Source organism: Podarcis cretensis (genome assembly GCF_951804945.1).
Source record: "Podarcis cretensis genome assembly, chromosome: 11".
In the NCBI taxonomy this organism is placed as follows: Eukaryota; Metazoa; Chordata; class Lepidosauria; order Squamata; family Lacertidae; genus Podarcis; species Podarcis cretensis.
Window position 1 is genome coordinate 24,561,377 of NC_137180.1, and position 18,112 is coordinate 24,579,488.

The following is an 18,112-nucleotide window of genomic DNA, read 5'->3' on the forward strand; positions in this document are numbered from 1 at the left end:
TTTTTTTTTTGTTAAAGTCTTTGTTCATGGCAGAAGAAGAAAATCCATAGCAATAAATCACTGAATACCAGGTGCTCTGTTGGTAGGGGAAATGATTTTCTCCACTTGATCAAAGAGATCAGCTTTATATTGCAGGAAAGGCCTTTCTTGAGTACAAACAAGGGCGTAAGTTGCATTAGAGCTACTACTGGACCCGGTTCAAGGTATTAGTACTACATTCACACGCTATTTAGGGTTTGTCCTTAAGCTTGCATCTGCCAAGATCAACCATCTCAGACCCTTTGGTTGGCGGGGGAGGCTTATATTGGTGGTGTCACTGCTGGGTGTTGTCCGGCAAGTGCTGATCCATGACTAGGCTGCCTTGGTACTGTTTCCATATATATACTGCTGTGCTTGTGAGGTGCACTGAGAAACCAGAGGGTGGTATCAGTGTGCAAGTGTAAAGTGGGATTGAGTTGAGTGGAGGGGAGTGGAATGTTGTATCCTGGAAGACATCATGGTGGGTTGGCTGGAGCACTGAACAAAACCATTCCACATGGCAAGATTTTTTCCAGGTATCACTTAACGGAAATAACAAAGGAACGTTCGCTCCCCCCCGGACATGGATTTTGTAAAAAGTGTTATTGGATTCCTAACTGGGTTACCCCCAGATGTTTAGTGTACCTCTAAATCAATTTGATGAATAAAGCTGCAGGTTTTGATTGTTAAAAAAGTGATCACTTGACAAAAAAGCACACTGTATCAATTAAAGGGAAGTCTGGTACTGTGATGTACTAGTGTTCATTTCCTTAAACAATTTTCTAAACTGGTTATCTGATTGCCATAACTTTATCAGTTATTAGGTTTTAGAAGAGCACATTTATTGTGTAGGGATTTAGAGTACGCTTATCTTTCCTTTTATAAAGCTGGGAATGAAAAATTATCTTTATCTAGAAAGGTTGTTCCAAAGGGTGGGGGTGTATTAAAAGAAGGTGAAATTGACAGTTGTTCTGTTCTTACAGCAAGCTAAATATAGCTAATTTTTGGCTTTCATTCAAGTTACTTAAGGTTGAGTAACTTGTTTGATTAATATTTCAAGATGGTCCTATAATAGCTGGGTCAGTGTGCATTTAGTGGGTGATTTTTATTATGAGTATTAAGGGACAAATGTCTCCATGCATTAGAAGTCACAAAATGCGCAATCAACTGTAGAGGTCTTCTGCAAAATTCATATTTGAACATTCTTGCATCTTACGCAGTTGCAATTAATTCCACTGAAGATCCCAATAGAAGGGAGAAATTGCTCTCACTGCGTGTAGGAATTTGGCATGCAGAATTCCCTGTAGATGTCTGGGATTCAGTAATATTGCTTCCCCTTCTATTGCCATGGTGAAACAGGAGTGAAGCTTTGGAGAACAAGATAAATCTAATGCCTCCTCTGAGCCTGGAGCTGAAGTGGAGAAGGAACGAAACTTTCTGCCCCCACAGTCCAACAGGTTGGCTGAAATGTGGGATTTGTGTTGTTGTTTTTTTTGTAGAGCCATGACAAACCTCTGACCTCCAACTGGAAGCTAAAAAAGGAAGGTGGAGATTTGTGCACCTGTCAGATGCACAATGTCAATTGAGTGTCAATTGGCTTGCTTTGCGTTTGCGTCCAGTGGACATTGGGTCGAAGGAAGAAGCAGAATTATGTAGCTTTGCCTGTGCTCACAACAGACACTCAGGGTGCATGTTACTCACAAAGGCAGCTCTGAGATAGATTGGGAAGGTGAAACTGCCTAGGTTCACTCCATACCCAGTGGTTACTCCAGATTGTAAGTGCCTACTGTGTGCAAAGTCAGAGCAGGCTCTGGCCTTCTCTAGCTGCTGTTGGGCGGCAGGGACTTGTTTTCTGCCCTCTTTCCTCCAAGATTTAGTCTTTGTTCTGGAGAAAAGAGCAGGAATTTTTCTCCTTAACTTGTGCTTCATTTCGGACACTAACTACAAGTTCAGGGACAAGGCCATGTAACTTGGTGATGAGAATTTTTTTCTTGGCTCTGCAACTGTTTTTGCATAGTGATGTGGTAAGGATAAATATTGTGTGTGTGTGCGTAGTCTGATTAGATGTACTAGTTATGAATTTTTGTATGCAAGAGATAAGTTATCTGAGAGATGTTTTCTCTTTGATTAACTACCCATGTCTTCTACTGGACAGACCAATGAAAGACACTGGTTTCCCATTTTACTGTATTTAAGGATTAATGGGACATGGTGTCATGCTTTGTCAATGGACAATTTTTCATATTAACATTTTCAAAGAAGAGAAAGTGTCTGTACTGTGGCTCTTTACCATTTTAAACAGGAATGTCCTTCAATGTCTTTTCCAGTGATGCTTATAAATCAAAGTGAGAGAAATGGTACATACTGAATTTAAAATTAATGCATTTTTAATATGCAAGTAGGCTTAACTTTTCTCTGCCTTAAGCCTATCAAGATCAAACTCAAGCAGGCGTTCACATCCACAATTGAAACTCACCAACCTTTTTCTTTAAGTTAACATTGGTCCAAACTCTCCCCACTGCTTTTGTCAATAGATCTTTTAAAGGCAGGCATTAAAGTGGAGTTTGCATTAGTCTTTTTCTCCCAACAGCTTCAGGCCCAAGGGCTTCTTTTAATAGGCATTAGTAAGGGACCAGAATTGAGTAGACGTTTGTGAAGGAGACTTGAAGTTTGGAACAGAATTGTCCTTTATAGTTTTTCCATGGGGGGAAAATCTTCTTATGAGAATAAAGGCTTTAGACTAATCTCCTTCCATCTGGAAAATGGAGAAGCCAGAGGTTGTTGGCACCAGGTCACATCCCTTATGTAAACTGTCAAATTCTTTTCATATTAATGGCGTATTAGCTTAAACCCAATGAAGGTGGTTTTCATTTATCAGTCTTATTTTGTGTTTCTTGCAAAATTGGCTGCTATTGACTGATGATATGTGTTTCGCGGTCCAGTTTGCAAAACAATTTCTCTTGTTTTATAAATTTGTTGACTAGAAGTCACATTATCGTGGAGGTTTTTTCCCCCTTCTCTCTCCCCCCCCCCCAACTGACTATTATAGCTAATTAACTTGAAAGGAAGCTTTAGACTGCTATTCCATGCAATGAAATGGTCTGTGACATATGTAATCTTGGCACTGCAAAGTCCTGGAAGTATGCCAGCATTAAAATATGGAAGATGTGAGGAAATTAGGCGACATAGAAACTTAAGCAATCCAATTGATTTAGTAGCATTCCACTCCACACACCCCCTTGCTAATTTTGTCTTGCTAGAAGTTTGGTTGTGGAAGTAAGGAGTCGACATTTCCTTGTAACTGACCATATAAAGAGATAGTAATTGTTGATGCCTTGAGTTAGACCTTTTGATAGATAATGTAAGGTTCAGGTGGTACAAGGTATACTAAAGTTTACTTGGTCTTGTTCAAAAGCGTGTTCTGCAACGACATTTAATGGTGATAGTGGTCAAATGTGCATGGAATACTTTGTAAGCATAGGGCACAGTTGAACCTCTTTGGCTTCCTTTTTGCTCACTTGCATTATTCATTCTTTAGTGAGAATAAACAATTGAGACTGCTGGCATTTTCAGCTTACGTACTGCTCAGTAATCATTAGAAGCCAGTATAGCATAAGCCTGTCTTTTTGCAGTCTTCTCCCCTTGCCCAGGAAACTGTAGCAAGAATCCTAAGGCCAGAAGTTTGTTAGTTTTTGCCCACTCACTTCGTCTCTGCTTGCTCCTAGGTTGGATGGAAACCGGTATAGTTTTAGGGAGGTTTGTACAGCTTAAGCTTCACTGGTTTGTTTTGCCTCACTGTGACTAACAGGCGGAGAGTTTGCTCAGGAAACTATGGGATGGTTTATCAGTCAATGAGAAGGAAGAATGAATGGTCCCAAAAGATGATCAAAGCTCCTGCCATCAGGTTAAGCGACACATATTTTTACACTGGGTTTTTGTCATCTTAGGGGCATTGCTGACTGGAACGTATTAGCGGCAGTTTTCCTTAAGTAAGCGTTTCCAATTGATGATGGTGGGAATGTGCTTTCAAACAATCTCGCTGCTTGTGTTACACCAGATTTTCTGTTAGAGCCCTGAGATACTACGGCAGTGGTGATGAAAAGGGGGAAATGTAGTGGTGGGCCAGAAAGATGTTGTTATGCAGTATCAATGAAAGTTGTGGAACAGTAGGTTGCTCTCAAATTCTTTGGCAGCTGATGGCTAAGCTACGTAAATACGGATGTGAACTGAACTTAAAGTTGCCCTTGTCTTAATACCCCCTCCCAAGCAATGATAGACACTGTACCATTTGAACTTTTATTCTCTGATCCTAAACAAGTGTTCTTAGAAGGTAGTCCCTCTGATTTCAGCAGGTTTTAGTTTTGTGTATGTGTCCTTAGGATTTCACTTCTAGCATTTCATAGAATTATAGAATTGGCAAGGATCCCGAGGGTAATCTAATCCAGAGTTCTGGAGGTGGAAAGTGTAAAAGAAGTACAGAGTTCTGTACATTGGAAAGCTATGAGATCTCTGTGATGAGTGCTTAAAAAAAGGAAATCCAGCTTCCTGCCTACTCAACGTCAGTGCCAGAATACATTTTGCTGATTTTTATTAGACATTTTGTACTTAAGAAAAAAATGCATCTATATTAGCAATAAGCAATACCAGAGTCAGGTGCTATGTATATTACAGAGAAACTGTGTTTCAAACTTGCTTACATCCCTTTATATTTTTTAAAAACTTAGGTTTCAGAATAAAAAATCCCATGTGAGAAGCAGCTCTCTCACTGTGAATCTGGTTCCATTTCTCCACAGCCCTTGTGACTTAAACACACACACAAATTAGTTGGGTCAAAACTTGAGTCCCCTTTGTGCTTTGTTGGAAATCTCTAAATCTGTACTCTTGCATGAATGTTTTTGTCATTGTGGTTTTCTATTACCCCATGGGTTAGATACTGCACTTGTGTCGGAAATTCAGCTTACTCTTGTGCCTGTGGTGAGTGCGGATATTTTGTTTCATATGCATGTTGTAGAAAGCCCCATTTTTTGTTGGCAAGAGTGGTTTCCATAGCATTCAGCAAAATACAGTAGATGTGTCTGTGTCTGTCACATATGATGCTGTGAATGCTGAGTGCACAGAATTGATAGGATGCCTGGGAGTTTGGGCTTCGGTGAAGCAGCTTTTGATGAAGATTTGATGCAAACAATGATTTGTGACCTGGTAGCTTTGATTCGGCTCGGGCTGTATCAGATGCTTGTGGAGTCAGAAACAAAGTGAGGAAGTTCAGAGTGGAAACCAGCAGGGGGTGCCATTGCTAGTTAAAGCCAGGTATTGTATGAATATAATACCACGAAAGAACAAGAAACCTCTTACAGTCAATTTGTACTCATCTACCTTTTTTGTTAGATCAAACAGCTGCCGGTGAAACACTTTCAGTTACGCTTTCCATCTCCAAAAGAAGCAGGTACAGCCCTATTGTTTAATAATCTGTGGCTGTGCAGCAATCGGTGGAGAATGCAGCCCAAATGTGGCAACGCCAGTCAGTCATCTCTCTTTAAAATCCCTTTCAGTGCAGTTCTCTTTGTGACAGCCCTCTCCCACAGAGGTTTCCCTTCTAGATGTTCCAGAGATGGGCAGAAAAGGAAAAAAAAAAATTCTTCAGGGATCCAGAACAAGTTACCAGATGGGAGTATATCCGTTACATTATGTAGCTGCAAAAGAATGTCAGATCTTTCATCTCTTGGGAATAAGGTAAACCTCTTACACTGTACGGGAGGAATGCTCTGAGTCCTCTCTCTATGCTTGAGCTCCACACTATCTCCCTGTGGATGTGAGGTTACGAAAGGTGTTAGCAATTTGATCAGGAAAGTTCCACTGAATGATTACTCAAGCTTATTTTTGTAGCCTGGAGGATACTGTCTGGTTTATACGCTATTTGTTTAGGTAGCAGATAACTTGACCATTTTTTTTTTTTAACCATCAAAATGAACAAAGCCTTCTTTCATTCCATTTCTCGGAGACTATGCACTCTTCTTCTTCTTCTTTCTTCCTTTTGGTAAATGATGTGGGTGTGGGAGGAAATGTTTTACTCTACCAAGGCAGCAAGTTATCAGCACAGTGAAAAGTTCACTGGTTATGTGATCAGAGCTTGAAATCACAGTGAGGATTATCAGCAAGAGCCTTGGCTTGAAAGCTTGACCCAGTGAGTTCCAGTGCTCTTTGCCCCTTTGCTGGATTAAGAGCAAAGTGAAGGTTGCAGAATTTCACACTCTTGCAGATGTAAACAGAAGCAACTCTGCAGGCTGTAGGTTTTTTTTTAATGGAACTTCATGCAGAACTCAACTTGCCATTACATGGCAGCAGCGTTTGGTAAGAGCTGCTGCTGCTTTCTTAATTTCTCCTCCTTGGGTGATTACAGAGGTCCCAGAAGGAAATTTGTAGAGAGCTGCATACAGAAAGAGAAGAGAATTTATTGAATTATTCCTCACACACATCTGTGGAACACTCACAAAGACTTTTAATTGTAGACATATGATTTGTCAATAGCTTGCTGTTGAAAAAAAATAGTTTGCCACTGTTTATTATGTTTGGATTAATATGTTTATTACACATACTTTTGTAAATTCTGCTACTTTTGCAATAGACACAAAACAGAGCCTAACCTCAAAAGAGTTCCTCATTTTCCTACTCCTGTTGAATTAAATTATTGCATTTGTACTATTTTAATACTGCTTTTAATGTACTGATAAAATGCATAAATTTGGAAAGCCTAATTATTTTAATATTGCCTTGAGTCAAGGAAAAAGGAAGCTGTCTTAATACCAGGTCAGGCCAGTGGCTCAACTTTCTCAGTACTGTTGATGCTGATCGGCAAGAGACTTTTCTAGTCATACCTGGAGAAAGCAGGGTTAAACCTGGGATCTTTTTGCATGCCACTATATTCATTTCCCTATTTGAGCAAAGACAAGGGATGACTTTTAATGGATCAGAAACAAGTAAATGTTTCCTTGTAATACAGCCAACAAAAGAAACCACAAGCCCTGATTTCTATGCAGCACTAAACCTTGGGACTTGGTTTTGTTTCTTCTGCATGCTAGTGGGGAAGAGCAATGTGTGCAAGTTGGCCCATTCAAATTATACTACTAACTTGCTTACTGTGACAGCCATAGTGAATTGCCAGCCTTTTAAGGAAGTGAAAAGCATACAGCATCTCTGTAAACTGAGAGGTCCCCTTATTGCAAGAAGTACATTTTGCAGCCCTGTTTTGTGTCCATTTTAAATACCACAGTTTAGCAGCCTTATGACATACAGTGGTACCTTGGGCTACAGACGCGTCAGGTTACAGACTCCACTAACCCAGAAGTAGTACCTCGGGTTAAGAACTTTGCTTCAGGATGAGAACAGAAATTGTGCGGCGGCGGCACGGCGCGGCGGTAGCAGCAGTGGGAGGCCCCATTAGCTAAAGTGGTACCTCAGGTTAAGAACAGTTTCAGGTTAAGAATGGACCTCCAGAACGAATTAAGTTCTTAACCTGATGTACCACTGTATTCAGTCCAACGTTCAGATCAATATATTTCGAAATAAAATTTAATTGTAAAAACCATTGATCATGCCGAAAATATAAAAACTTTAACAGTTGAGAACAATTTGTAATTTTTTTTTGATAAAAATGACTAAATCTGTAAATTTAATAAAATAACCCATTTCCGTACCATTCATCTGCCTTAAAAAAACAATAATACTAATGCAGTTTTGCTACTGTAGTAGCAGCAAAAATAGATAACTTTGGTATTACAGACCATCAGCAAGTAAATACTCTATCTGTTGGTAGAATTCTAGAAATCTATTGTTTTACAGTTTGGGCTAAGTGCTTTATTCTAATGCTTTTGTATATAACAGCTCTGGGGAACCTGTGGCTGTCCAGGTTTTAAAATAAAATCCCCATCATTCCTGAGCACTGGCTTTGCTGCCTGGAGCTGCCTGGAGTTGTAGTTTAACAGGATATTGAGAACCACAGATCACCTATCCCTAGTATATAGGACACCTGTTTAAAGAGCACTTTCTTCGGGGCCCAGCTTTTGCAGATTCAAAACCTACAGGATGTGTAGCATTTTTGCTAGGGCAGTAACTGAAATAAAAAATGTTGGAGAGTAGATTAGGTTTAATCTTGGATTTTCTGTGATCTTGGTTTATCGGGGGCAAACAAGTTCATTACAGAATTGCTCACAACTGTTTATTCATAGCCACAGATTATATATACTGACACATAATAATTAAGTTAATATTTTTAATGCATAAATAACAATAATTAAAGCAAGGAAGGAGGTAGGAACTATAATAAGTAATAAAAATTTTAACAGCTTTCCCCCCTTTAATATTGCTTTGCCAATAGTCTGCTTGGCTTATTGTAAGTAATGCAAGTCATTATATAGTGGTACCTCTGGTTACGTATTTAATTCATTCCGGAGGTCCGTTCTTAACCTGAAACTATTCTTAACCTGAAGCACCACTTTAGCTTATGGGGCCTCCTGCTGCTGCTGCACTGCCGCCGCACGATTTCTGTTCTCATCCTGAAGCAAAGTTCCTAAACCGAGGTACAGTACTATTTATGGGTTAGCGGAGTCTGTAACCTGAAGCGTATGTACCCTGAAGCGTATGTAACCCGAGGTAGCACTGTATATTCTTCGGTGATATTTTTAGGGGAAATTTAAAAAAATAACAAACCAGCTCACATCAAAGTGACTTACTCTGTATATTGCAACAGTGTGGAAGCAGATTGCCTGACCTCCGTTAGGGTGCCATGGCATTGCCTCACACAGTTCAGTCGATGAAAGTTGGTAGATCACAGTGAATCCAAATAACTTGGGCTATTGTTGCATCTGGGATATTCCCATGACATGTTCCACAACAGCATCCTAGGCTTATGAAAGACTTTCAGAAGACAATTGGTAAGGGGTATGCTTATTTGCCTAGGCCTGGCCAATTTAATAAGTAAGCCTTGCCCATTTTGTGTGCTGTGGACATGACATGCTGAGCTCTTAAATGGAGTAAAAGTTTCTCTCTACATCCACATTTAAGGTAAAGGCATTGATGGTTCTGCTGTATGTTTTTAAAATAGTTCCATATGATAATGCAGCTAGTTATCTATGTGTTTTAGTTATAATGAATGATTAAAAAATCAAGTAGGTGCCTCTTTTTAGTAATGGTGTTAAAAAAAAACAGGTCCCTCTTTTTTATTTCCTGTGTTTCCTGATTTTTCCCATAAGCTAGAAATCGCTCTGAAAAACCCCTGTTCTCCTTTAGATCTAAATGTCTCTAGCATAAATTGCTTGTAGATGGAGTTGAAACCAGTCTATTTCCATTGTCTGAATAGAAATAGGCACATGAATGCCACAAATTAATCAAACCCACAGCAAGAATAGAAAGCTCACACCCACTTACACGTCTCTGAAAGCAGCTTTGAATTTGAAGGAAAGAACCTATCAAACGTACTTGAAAAATGGTGAGTTTATGAAGGCAAGTGAATTGAACGGCTTGACTGGACCGGTATGCCACCATGTGTCTGGGAATGGAAGGATAGCTGTGTGGGTAGAAGACAAACAGTCTGTGAGATTTTCTCCTGAATGATCTCATTTAATTGATTGATTTCTACTAAGGTCATAAATGAGCTCCTTGCTGAGTCAGGGTTGGAGGTCAAAGTGTCGTGCCAGCTGCCTAGCCAGCCAGAAAACAATAGCAGCTTCCTTCTGTATATAGAAAAGAAGCATTCCAGTGCAATGTTTTATTAGACTTCAGTGTAACCTTTCTTTTTACATGCCTCGGGATTCTCTTCAATAGAAATTATACAGTGTCACTTATAATTAACCTCTCCCTATCCATTTGCACATGAGAGTTTCTAAAAATTGTCTGTGAATATTTCACAGCAATCACTTCCAGCATTTCATTCCCTCTTTATCTTTTGCTAGTGCATCACTCCTCATTTATTCTTGGAGCTCTGAAAGAAACAAGATGTGTAATAGCCAAAGCACAAACAAGAAAGACATAGCATTCCTCTTTGCTGCATTGTTTTGCTTGAAGTGTTGATGGTGGTTAACATACACGAACTATTTCAAACTTTCAGCCCAGCTCATGGCTTTAGTAGATTTGAGCACGCAGTTTGCATATGAACCCAAAGCAGGATATATAATCAAATAAGACAGCACATGTGTAAAATTCCTGTCTCTCAGTGGCCCAAATGACTATTTTTAAATGGATGGACAAGCCTGTTTACTTGGAGGCTATAGTAAATGAAACTCGAGATCAGATTTTGGGGGAGAGGAAATGGAAGTTCGATTTAGGATACAATCCCATTCTTTACCGAGAAGAAAAGCCTTGTGTGGTGCCCTGGTCATCTGAGGTGAGGTTGAAGGCTACGTGATCAGCTTTGGTGGTGGGACCACAGTTCTAGAACGCTCTTTCCAATGTGGTTTGTCTGACGCCTACTTTATTGTGCTTTTGGTGCCAATGAAAACATTTTTATTTTCCAGAGCTTTTTAGATGCAACGTTAATGTTGCTTTTCTTATTATGTGGAATTTTTTTGGTATTATGCATTATGTTGTTTTTGTAAACTGTCCTGGAAGTATGATATAAAAGTATTTAAAATAAATTAATAGATTGCATCCTGCTTACTGACCTGTTACAATTATATCCTATGCAGACTTTGCAACTATGTATTGGGGCTGCTGATACCTCTATTGGCCACAAAATCTGCTGGAACAGCTTTGCCTTCTAACCTCAAGCTCCAAGTCATGTCAAAGGTCATATTGCAACAAACCCAAGAGGGTAAACCACAAAGCAAGGAGTGTACAGTTTCTCAAAGACGTGACCTTCTTCTGTTTGGGCTCCTGGAGACTCTGATATAATGATGGAGCTTAACAGCTTGTAAAAGCACAAACAGCTTGGGGTTAGCTATGTTAAACAAATGGCTGGCTCACATTACTTTGTCCCGATCATATTTATAACTTGATATCCAAGAGAGAACTGGGGTGGAGAGTGTTGGGGAAGGGTTCATGAACATATAAGAGCTTCTGCAGGAACAGTTAGAAGATCATTACTCTTGAAATGTTTAGAATAAAGTCTAGTTATTGTGCCTGAACAGATTCATAGGGGCATAGAAAACTAATGTGTCAGAATAAAAAAGCAACTCCAAATGGACCTACTGATCCCCTGAAAATTGTTAACTTTCTTAATTCAACCCTTAATAGAAGCTTACCTGGTGTTAAAAGCACATACCTCAACTTACTAGCTTTTTGTATGCAGAAAGCTCTTTGGATTTTTTAAAAAAGCCCCTGACTTATGAGGAAGGCTTGTCCTAGTTCTTTTCATTTTGTATCCACAGGTTCCACATATGAGGAGGGTTAGTTTATTTGATTGTCACCTGCTACCAGAACCCTAATAACTATCTTCTGATGTGTCTATAGATTAGTCAGTGTTCCTAAATAGGACCAGATCTCATTCAGTCATTAATGTTCACTCCACTTCATTTGCTACAACTGCCAGAGAACAGGTGTGGTCTTGGTTTGAACCCAAGGAGGAAATCAGTAATTTTAAATGAGCAGAAATATTGTGTTAAAAGCCTTCAGTTTCTAATATATGTGATAATGTTTGAATAAGTTAGTTTTATAAAGTGGCTTCAGACCTAGAATTTATAGATAGGTTTCTGTATCAGCATTTATACTGTTGTGTGTTTTTTTAAGAAAAACTTTGGTGTGTTTCCATGGTATTAGTTATTTTCTAATTCTTTCAATAAGTTGCTTTTTCTGTTTTTAGCTGAATTATTCGGAAAGTGGGAGGTTGTGTGGGAGAGCTTGGTGGTGACTAAGGGTCAGGTATGGTGATGCATGTTTTTCGTTGTGTGTGTTAAATTATTTCTGAGTATACTTCTCTTGCAAAAAGGCAATGTGTTGAGAGACTTCTGGAACATGTATCCAAAGGAAATACAGTCAGTCTTCATTTTGAAAAATAACAATGATAGATCATGTTTGAGATTGTGAGAGAGATTGCCAACGTTTATGATGATATTTTGTTTTTACAGACATTTGGCATACGGTATCTCCTGTTCTTTATGTGGGAACAAAACATGAAACCTTGACCCCTCTCTGTCCTGCCTTAGTTCCACCTATAAAATGCTTATATGGCAAAGTCCTTTTGAAATCTTATTTCTCAGTACAAAATAATAGTTGGAAAAACAGCAGGCACATATTGATGCCTTAGATCAACATGATAACTTCTAGTGGTCATCTTCTAATACTTTCATTGTCTGAATTTACCAAGATTTATTAGGTAATAAGTTTGTAATAAAAATACAGTCACGGTACTTGTACCTATTAATTGCTTTTGCATAGTATTAGAACAGGGGTCAGCAAACTTTTTCAGCAGGGGGCTGGTTCACTGTCCCTCAGACCTTGTATATTTTGAAAAAAAATATGAACGAATTCCTATGCCCCACAAATAACCCAGAGATGCATTTTAAATAAAAACACACATTCTACTCATGTAAAAACACACTGATTCCCAGACTGTCTGCAGGCCAGATTTAGAAGGCGATTGGGCCGGATCTGGCCCTACCCATGTATTAGAATAACATATTAATACACACACACACACACAAACTGCATTTACAACAAGGATAGTGTAAGTGTTTACACATACTCATTTCACATACAAAAGATCTTTGTGTTTCACATTAATCTTTGGGATTAGAGCTACTGCTTTATTCAAAGGTGCATACTGAAATTAAGTCTTCTTGATTAACTGGGCAATCCTGTACATTGACTCATGTACACATGTCTACTTAGAAGTAAGTCTCACTGAATGGTATGAGGCTTGCACCACAAAGACCTGAATTCTAGTCTGCCTGAAACACATTTTCCTGAATGCAAAGATTTGGTAACTGAGTTGCACTGAGCCATGCCCATTATTTTCTTTGTGCTGCAAAGCTGAAGAGTGCCGAACAGCTGCTTGTGGCTGTCAATGCAGTAAAGAAACTGTTTAGCAGTTAAACAGCAGGTTAGCACTTTAGCAGGAGAAGTGGTGGCTGGCTACTCATCCAACACTTGGCGTATCTGACAGATCCAAGTGTGTCTTAAGCCTAACTAATAGATGATGCTTGACATAGCAGCTTTATAAATAATTACTGGACTGTGGAAGACACACCCTTTATCCGAATACATTGCAAGAGGTAGTAATTTATTATGAATATATTGTCTGGATAGATTAGCAGTGCGTAAATTTGTAATACTATAATACTTTAAAAATATTTCTTTTTCTTTTTTTAAAAAAATAAGACTTTAAAAACAGCTCTGCATTTTTCTCAGCTGGTGATCAGTTAAAATAGCCATTACACTTGGCTGGAAATCTGGAGAACAGATTAAGCTGTTACTACAATATATAGGTTTTCCTTTTGTAACAAGTTGCTAAACACAAGTTATGACCAGTTTCCATAAAAAATTCAGTGCTTCGTCCAAAAAAGGATAAAAAGTATATAAAATGCAAAAACCACCTTTTTTTGAAACTCAACTTGATCAAAAACATCACATTAAGATTGCAAGATTAATTTTATTTGCAGAAAAACACATTATTGCTACTTACCATCTTCACCTATAGTGAAAGCAGCTGAAAACTAATGGCAGATGATTCTCTGCTTCAGTGCCTGTACTGTTTTTTTCATATGACATCCAACTGGATGATGAGAAAGAGAATAGCTGTCCTAAGGCTTTATCAAGGAAATGTAATGGCAGTCTTGAAATTTCCAGTCAGCTATGAACCAGTGTCGACTAATAAGTCAATGGTATGCTAAGCTTTATAATTAATATATTTTATTTTAACCAACTTGAGGCAATGTAGGAGACCTCTGTTTATATTGTCATTTCTGCTGCTTAGATTTGTAATGCTTTTAAAAACGTTGTCCTTATTTCTGAATCATTTAGTTCCTTACCAAAAACAAATCTGCCAGTATAACCATTGCTGCCCTTTTCAAATATGCCTGTGCTGAAAGATTAGGGATTGCAAACCTGTGATCTGCCAGAGGTTGTTGCACTCAAGCTCCTATGAGCTGCAGCGAGAATGGCCACTGGTCAAGGATGGGGGGAAGTTGGGTCTGACCACATCTGGAGGTTCACAGGTTAGCCACCTTTGATGTGGATTGAGACTACTTACATTAAAAGTCTATATGAATAATGTTGTGCTTATTCGCATCACACAGACCTTGAACGTCAATTGCAGAAAATTACTATTACAGAAGTCAGGTTCTTGCCTCTCTCTCTGCCAAACAGTAACAAGAGCCCATGGTGGTCGTAGGTGTTATGTACTGAAGTTCCCACCCTGGGCCAGCAGTGGGATACTGTAGATAGTTATGCAAATAAGGGATCGAAAGTGACATTCAGTGATTGGATAGTTTTAGAAAGTTGTTACAATTATGTGTACTGGAGCTCTATATAAGCAGGCTGACTGAGCCCTTCAGCTCAGTTCTGTTCTGGCCTCTGAATAAACAAGAGCTGTTTGAAGAATCGTTGTGTCGTCTGATATGTTCACCCACAACTTAACAGTAGGCACCCACACTGGGTCTGTGCTCCTTTGGAGAACTGAAGGCGTAGCGCAGACTATAATTGCTTTAAGAAATATGGTTGATTTCCCTATTCACACCTTCTGCTTATATGGAGGGAGTCTAGATCTTACAGCACGGTCCTTTCAAGAGGGGTTTGTGCCCCACAGCAGTGTAGCCCTGGCTCTGGAGGCATCTCTGCAGCCAGCCTGCCCTAGATGTATCTCAGGTGCTCTTCTTACTCCTCCTTCCTCCCAGCCACCCTTGCTCCCAGAACAGTTAGCCTGGCAACCTTCCAAACCCCCAGTCTCTGTTCACACCTCGGGGCAAGGGGGAAGGAGTTCTGTTGTATTGTTAAAGGTAAAGGTAAAGGTACCCCTGCCCGTACGGGCCAGTCTTGACAGACTCTGGGGTTGTGCGCCCATCTCACTCAAGAGGCCGGGGGCCAGCGCTGTCCGGAGACACTTCCGGGTCACGTGGCCAGCGTGACATTGCTGCTCTGGCGAGCCAGAGCCGCACACGGAAACGCCGTTTACCTTCCCGCTGGTAAGCGGTCCCTATTTATCTACTTGCACCCGGAGGTGCTTTCGAACTGCTAGGTTGGCAGGAGCGCACCCCGCTGCAGGGATTCGAACCGCCGACCTTTCGATCGGCAAGCCCTAGGCGCTGAGGCTTTAACCCACAGCGCCACCTGCGTCCCTCGTTGTATTGTTAACGTACCTCAATTGTTCTCTTGTTCCTCTGTAGGAACAAGAATTCCAATGCAGCTTGCATTGTCATGTCACAAATAATAAAAATCCTTGCATTTATTAATTTCTAAGGTTTAGGGGGACCCCCCCTAATTCAACAACAGTATGGTTCATCAGTAGGCTTTTAATGGCTACAGCATATTTGGTAGCCATTGCAGGGATACTGTAAAATGTTTGTGGCAGTAACTGTTCTGTGACCACAACTTACAAAATTTGCTCAGTATGGCAAACCTTGTCCACAGCTTAGTGTGGAGAGAGCTTAACCACAAGTCTCAGTTTGGCTGACATGCTAAGCCAAGGCTTGTCTTGGCTTAGATTAGTGTGGCATGGGAATAGAAAGGACCAAGGAAGAACAATTCAGTTGCAAGCTCCCTTCTGGGAACTCACATGTTTTCACAATCTTGCCTAAGACAAGGCTTGGCTTAGCATGTTGTTGTGAACCATCTCTTTGTGTGAAAAGCCTTTTCAGCTGTTGCTGTGAGCTAGAGGAAGATATTTTTTTCATGAGAGTGTCATGTGGTAAGCTGCTTACATGCATGGCATTTTTTTATTCTACAGTTCTCTGCCTACTTCTACTGTATATGAAGTGGAGCTGAACTTCAAATACTGTTTTGGCTATATTTGGATTGTGGATGTGTACCATAAAATCACTGTGTGCCTGTTTTGCATGTGAATCCTAAATGTGTAGGCAAGCAGAGTTGTTACATTATTGGGTTAGTTTGTTCATGATATGCCAAGAAACCAGAATCATTTGTTTATGCTAGAACTTGTACATAAGGAATAAAGAAAGGGAAGTATGTGTATCTCCCCCCTTTTCTTCTCTTCTCTTTGGCTGCCAGCCCCTAGTGTAGAATCAGGCACTAGATAGGAAAGGAATAGAAGTGGGTGCTAATAGCAGTTTTAAGTGCTCTCCATAGCATGAAAAGTGTTATCAAATCTATAGTTGCAGCAGGCAGCATAGCCAAATGAAAAGATTTTGCATAATTGCTTTGAAAGGCTGTATGGTTGACTGGATGAGATTTGCTTTAGTCATATTAGAAAGCTGAATTCTATTTTCAATTCTGCCTGAAACGATATGGAGTTATTTTTTCATTATTGGTGTGTGTGTGTGTGTGTTCTTGCAGAAACAATGTAAAAGTCCTTGTCTGATAAGCAGTGCTTTGTGCAAGAAATGGAACTAGGGTTATTGACTCTTAGCCTGGTGACCTAATGGAAGTCAAAAATGCAAACCCTACTCCTCCTCCTATTCTAATTCTTTCCTTTCTTTTTAATTTCATTTTGATAGTCCCTGCTTAAATAACTTTGCAAGATAAAAAGTGCTTTAAAGAATTGGGCTGCTTGGTGAAGGGAAAGTGGTTCCGATTTAAATAAACTGGACTTAGGTTTATTTATTTATTACATTTCTATACAGCCCTTCTTCCAAAGATCACAGGGCGGTTTAGAAAAAGCAGGAGTAAGGTCTGATTGAGAAAAAGTGTCGGGGGAATAGGTGTGTCCACCCCATATTTGAGTGCTGCAATAGCTCAGCTTGGTAGAGCGTGATACTCTTAGTGTCAGGGTCATCGCTTTGAGGCCCATGCTGGAAAAAAATATTCATTGCAGTGGGTTGACCTAGATCAGTGTTTCCCAACCTTTTTCTGACTTTTGCCCCCTTTTGACCTTGTTTCCTTCCTGTGCCCCCCCATGGGCATAGCCAAGGGGGAGCAGGGGGGTAGTTTTCCCCTCCCCAAATAAGTAAAAATCAATACAAATTTGAGGTTCTTCCCTCCCTAACAAAAGCTTGCCCCCCCAAATCCTGGCTATGCCCATGCTTCCTCTCCTACCAGTAGAAAGATAGCTATTAAAATGGTTTTGTTTGTAAACAGAACATGTTTTATTTATAATTTTATGATTCGTACAAAATACAATTACATAAAATGATAGGAACATAATTAAATATTGTTGAAGCAGAATAACGTAGAATCACAGAGCTGGAAGGAACCCCAAGGGTCATCCTTGTGGTGCAACTCCCTGCAATGTAGGAAACTCAACTAAAGCATCCATGACAGATGGCCATCCAACCTCTGCGTAGAAACCTCCAAGGAAGGAGAGTCCAGAACCTCCTGAGGCAGATCCGTCTTCCATGTATTATAAAAAGGAAACAATACTTATTTGACCCCAGTTAATTTGACACAGAAGGAGAAACCTACAGATACAGTCCAAAAGGCACACAGGGAGTTCTGTATATATGGGAGAATTTTTAAAAGCAAGTGGTCCTCATTGACCTTGTGCAAAAAGATCTTGCCATCTAGAGGAACCCTGACTGCCTAGATAAAACACTATAGCGCCCCCCCCCCATATCTGGGAGTAAGGTCCACTGAACTCAGTGCGGCTTTCTTGTAAGTAGACACTTAGTTATTTACTAGATGCAAGTTAGCACCATACAACCTTCTTCGGCTAGGCGCTGGGGTGGATTGCACCCTGCACTTTGCAGAGTCAGGCCTAGGCCGCCACCAGGCCCAGCACTGGTGGCAGCAACAAGCAGCTCTGGCTCACCCAGCCCTACCCATTGCCACCCCACCACCTCACTCACCTGACATGGGGATTTGGGATCGTGGGCTCTACCGGTCAAAAAGGGAGCCTCAGTGATTGCCCTCTCCCACCGGAAACAATCCAGGACTGCTCCAAGAAAACACACATGCCAAAAAGGAGTTCTAGGCTCTGGTGGGCCACTCACTTACCCATTTGTGATTGGCCAAGTGGTTAGCCAGTTGAAAAAACACGTAAACGTAACAATTGCAAAGT

The 18,112-nt window shown here is 40.2% G+C and overlaps 2 protein-coding genes across 4 annotated transcripts in view; both read left to right on the top strand.

Moving 5' to 3' along the window:
* LOC307226668 (general transcription factor II-I repeat domain-containing protein 2-like) overlaps positions 1 to 18,112 on the top strand; it is a 662,775-nt gene that overhangs the window by 363,172 nt on the left and 281,491 nt on the right. The window lies entirely within an intron of this gene.
* EFNA5 (ephrin A5) overlaps positions 1 to 18,112 on the top strand; it is a 225,054-nt gene that overhangs the window by 73,926 nt on the left and 133,016 nt on the right. The window contains exon 1 of one of the 3 annotated variants that reach the window (XM_079995836.1): positions 5,538 to 5,748. The exons of the other annotated variants lie outside the window; for them this stretch is intronic. Coding sequence (XP_079851962.1) covers positions 5,627 to 5,748 — 122 coding nt within the window. The 5' untranslated portion in view covers positions 5,538 to 5,626. Of the gene's footprint in view, positions 1 to 5,537; positions 5,749 to 18,112 lie in introns of those variants that run through there. 3 annotated transcript variants of the gene reach the window in all.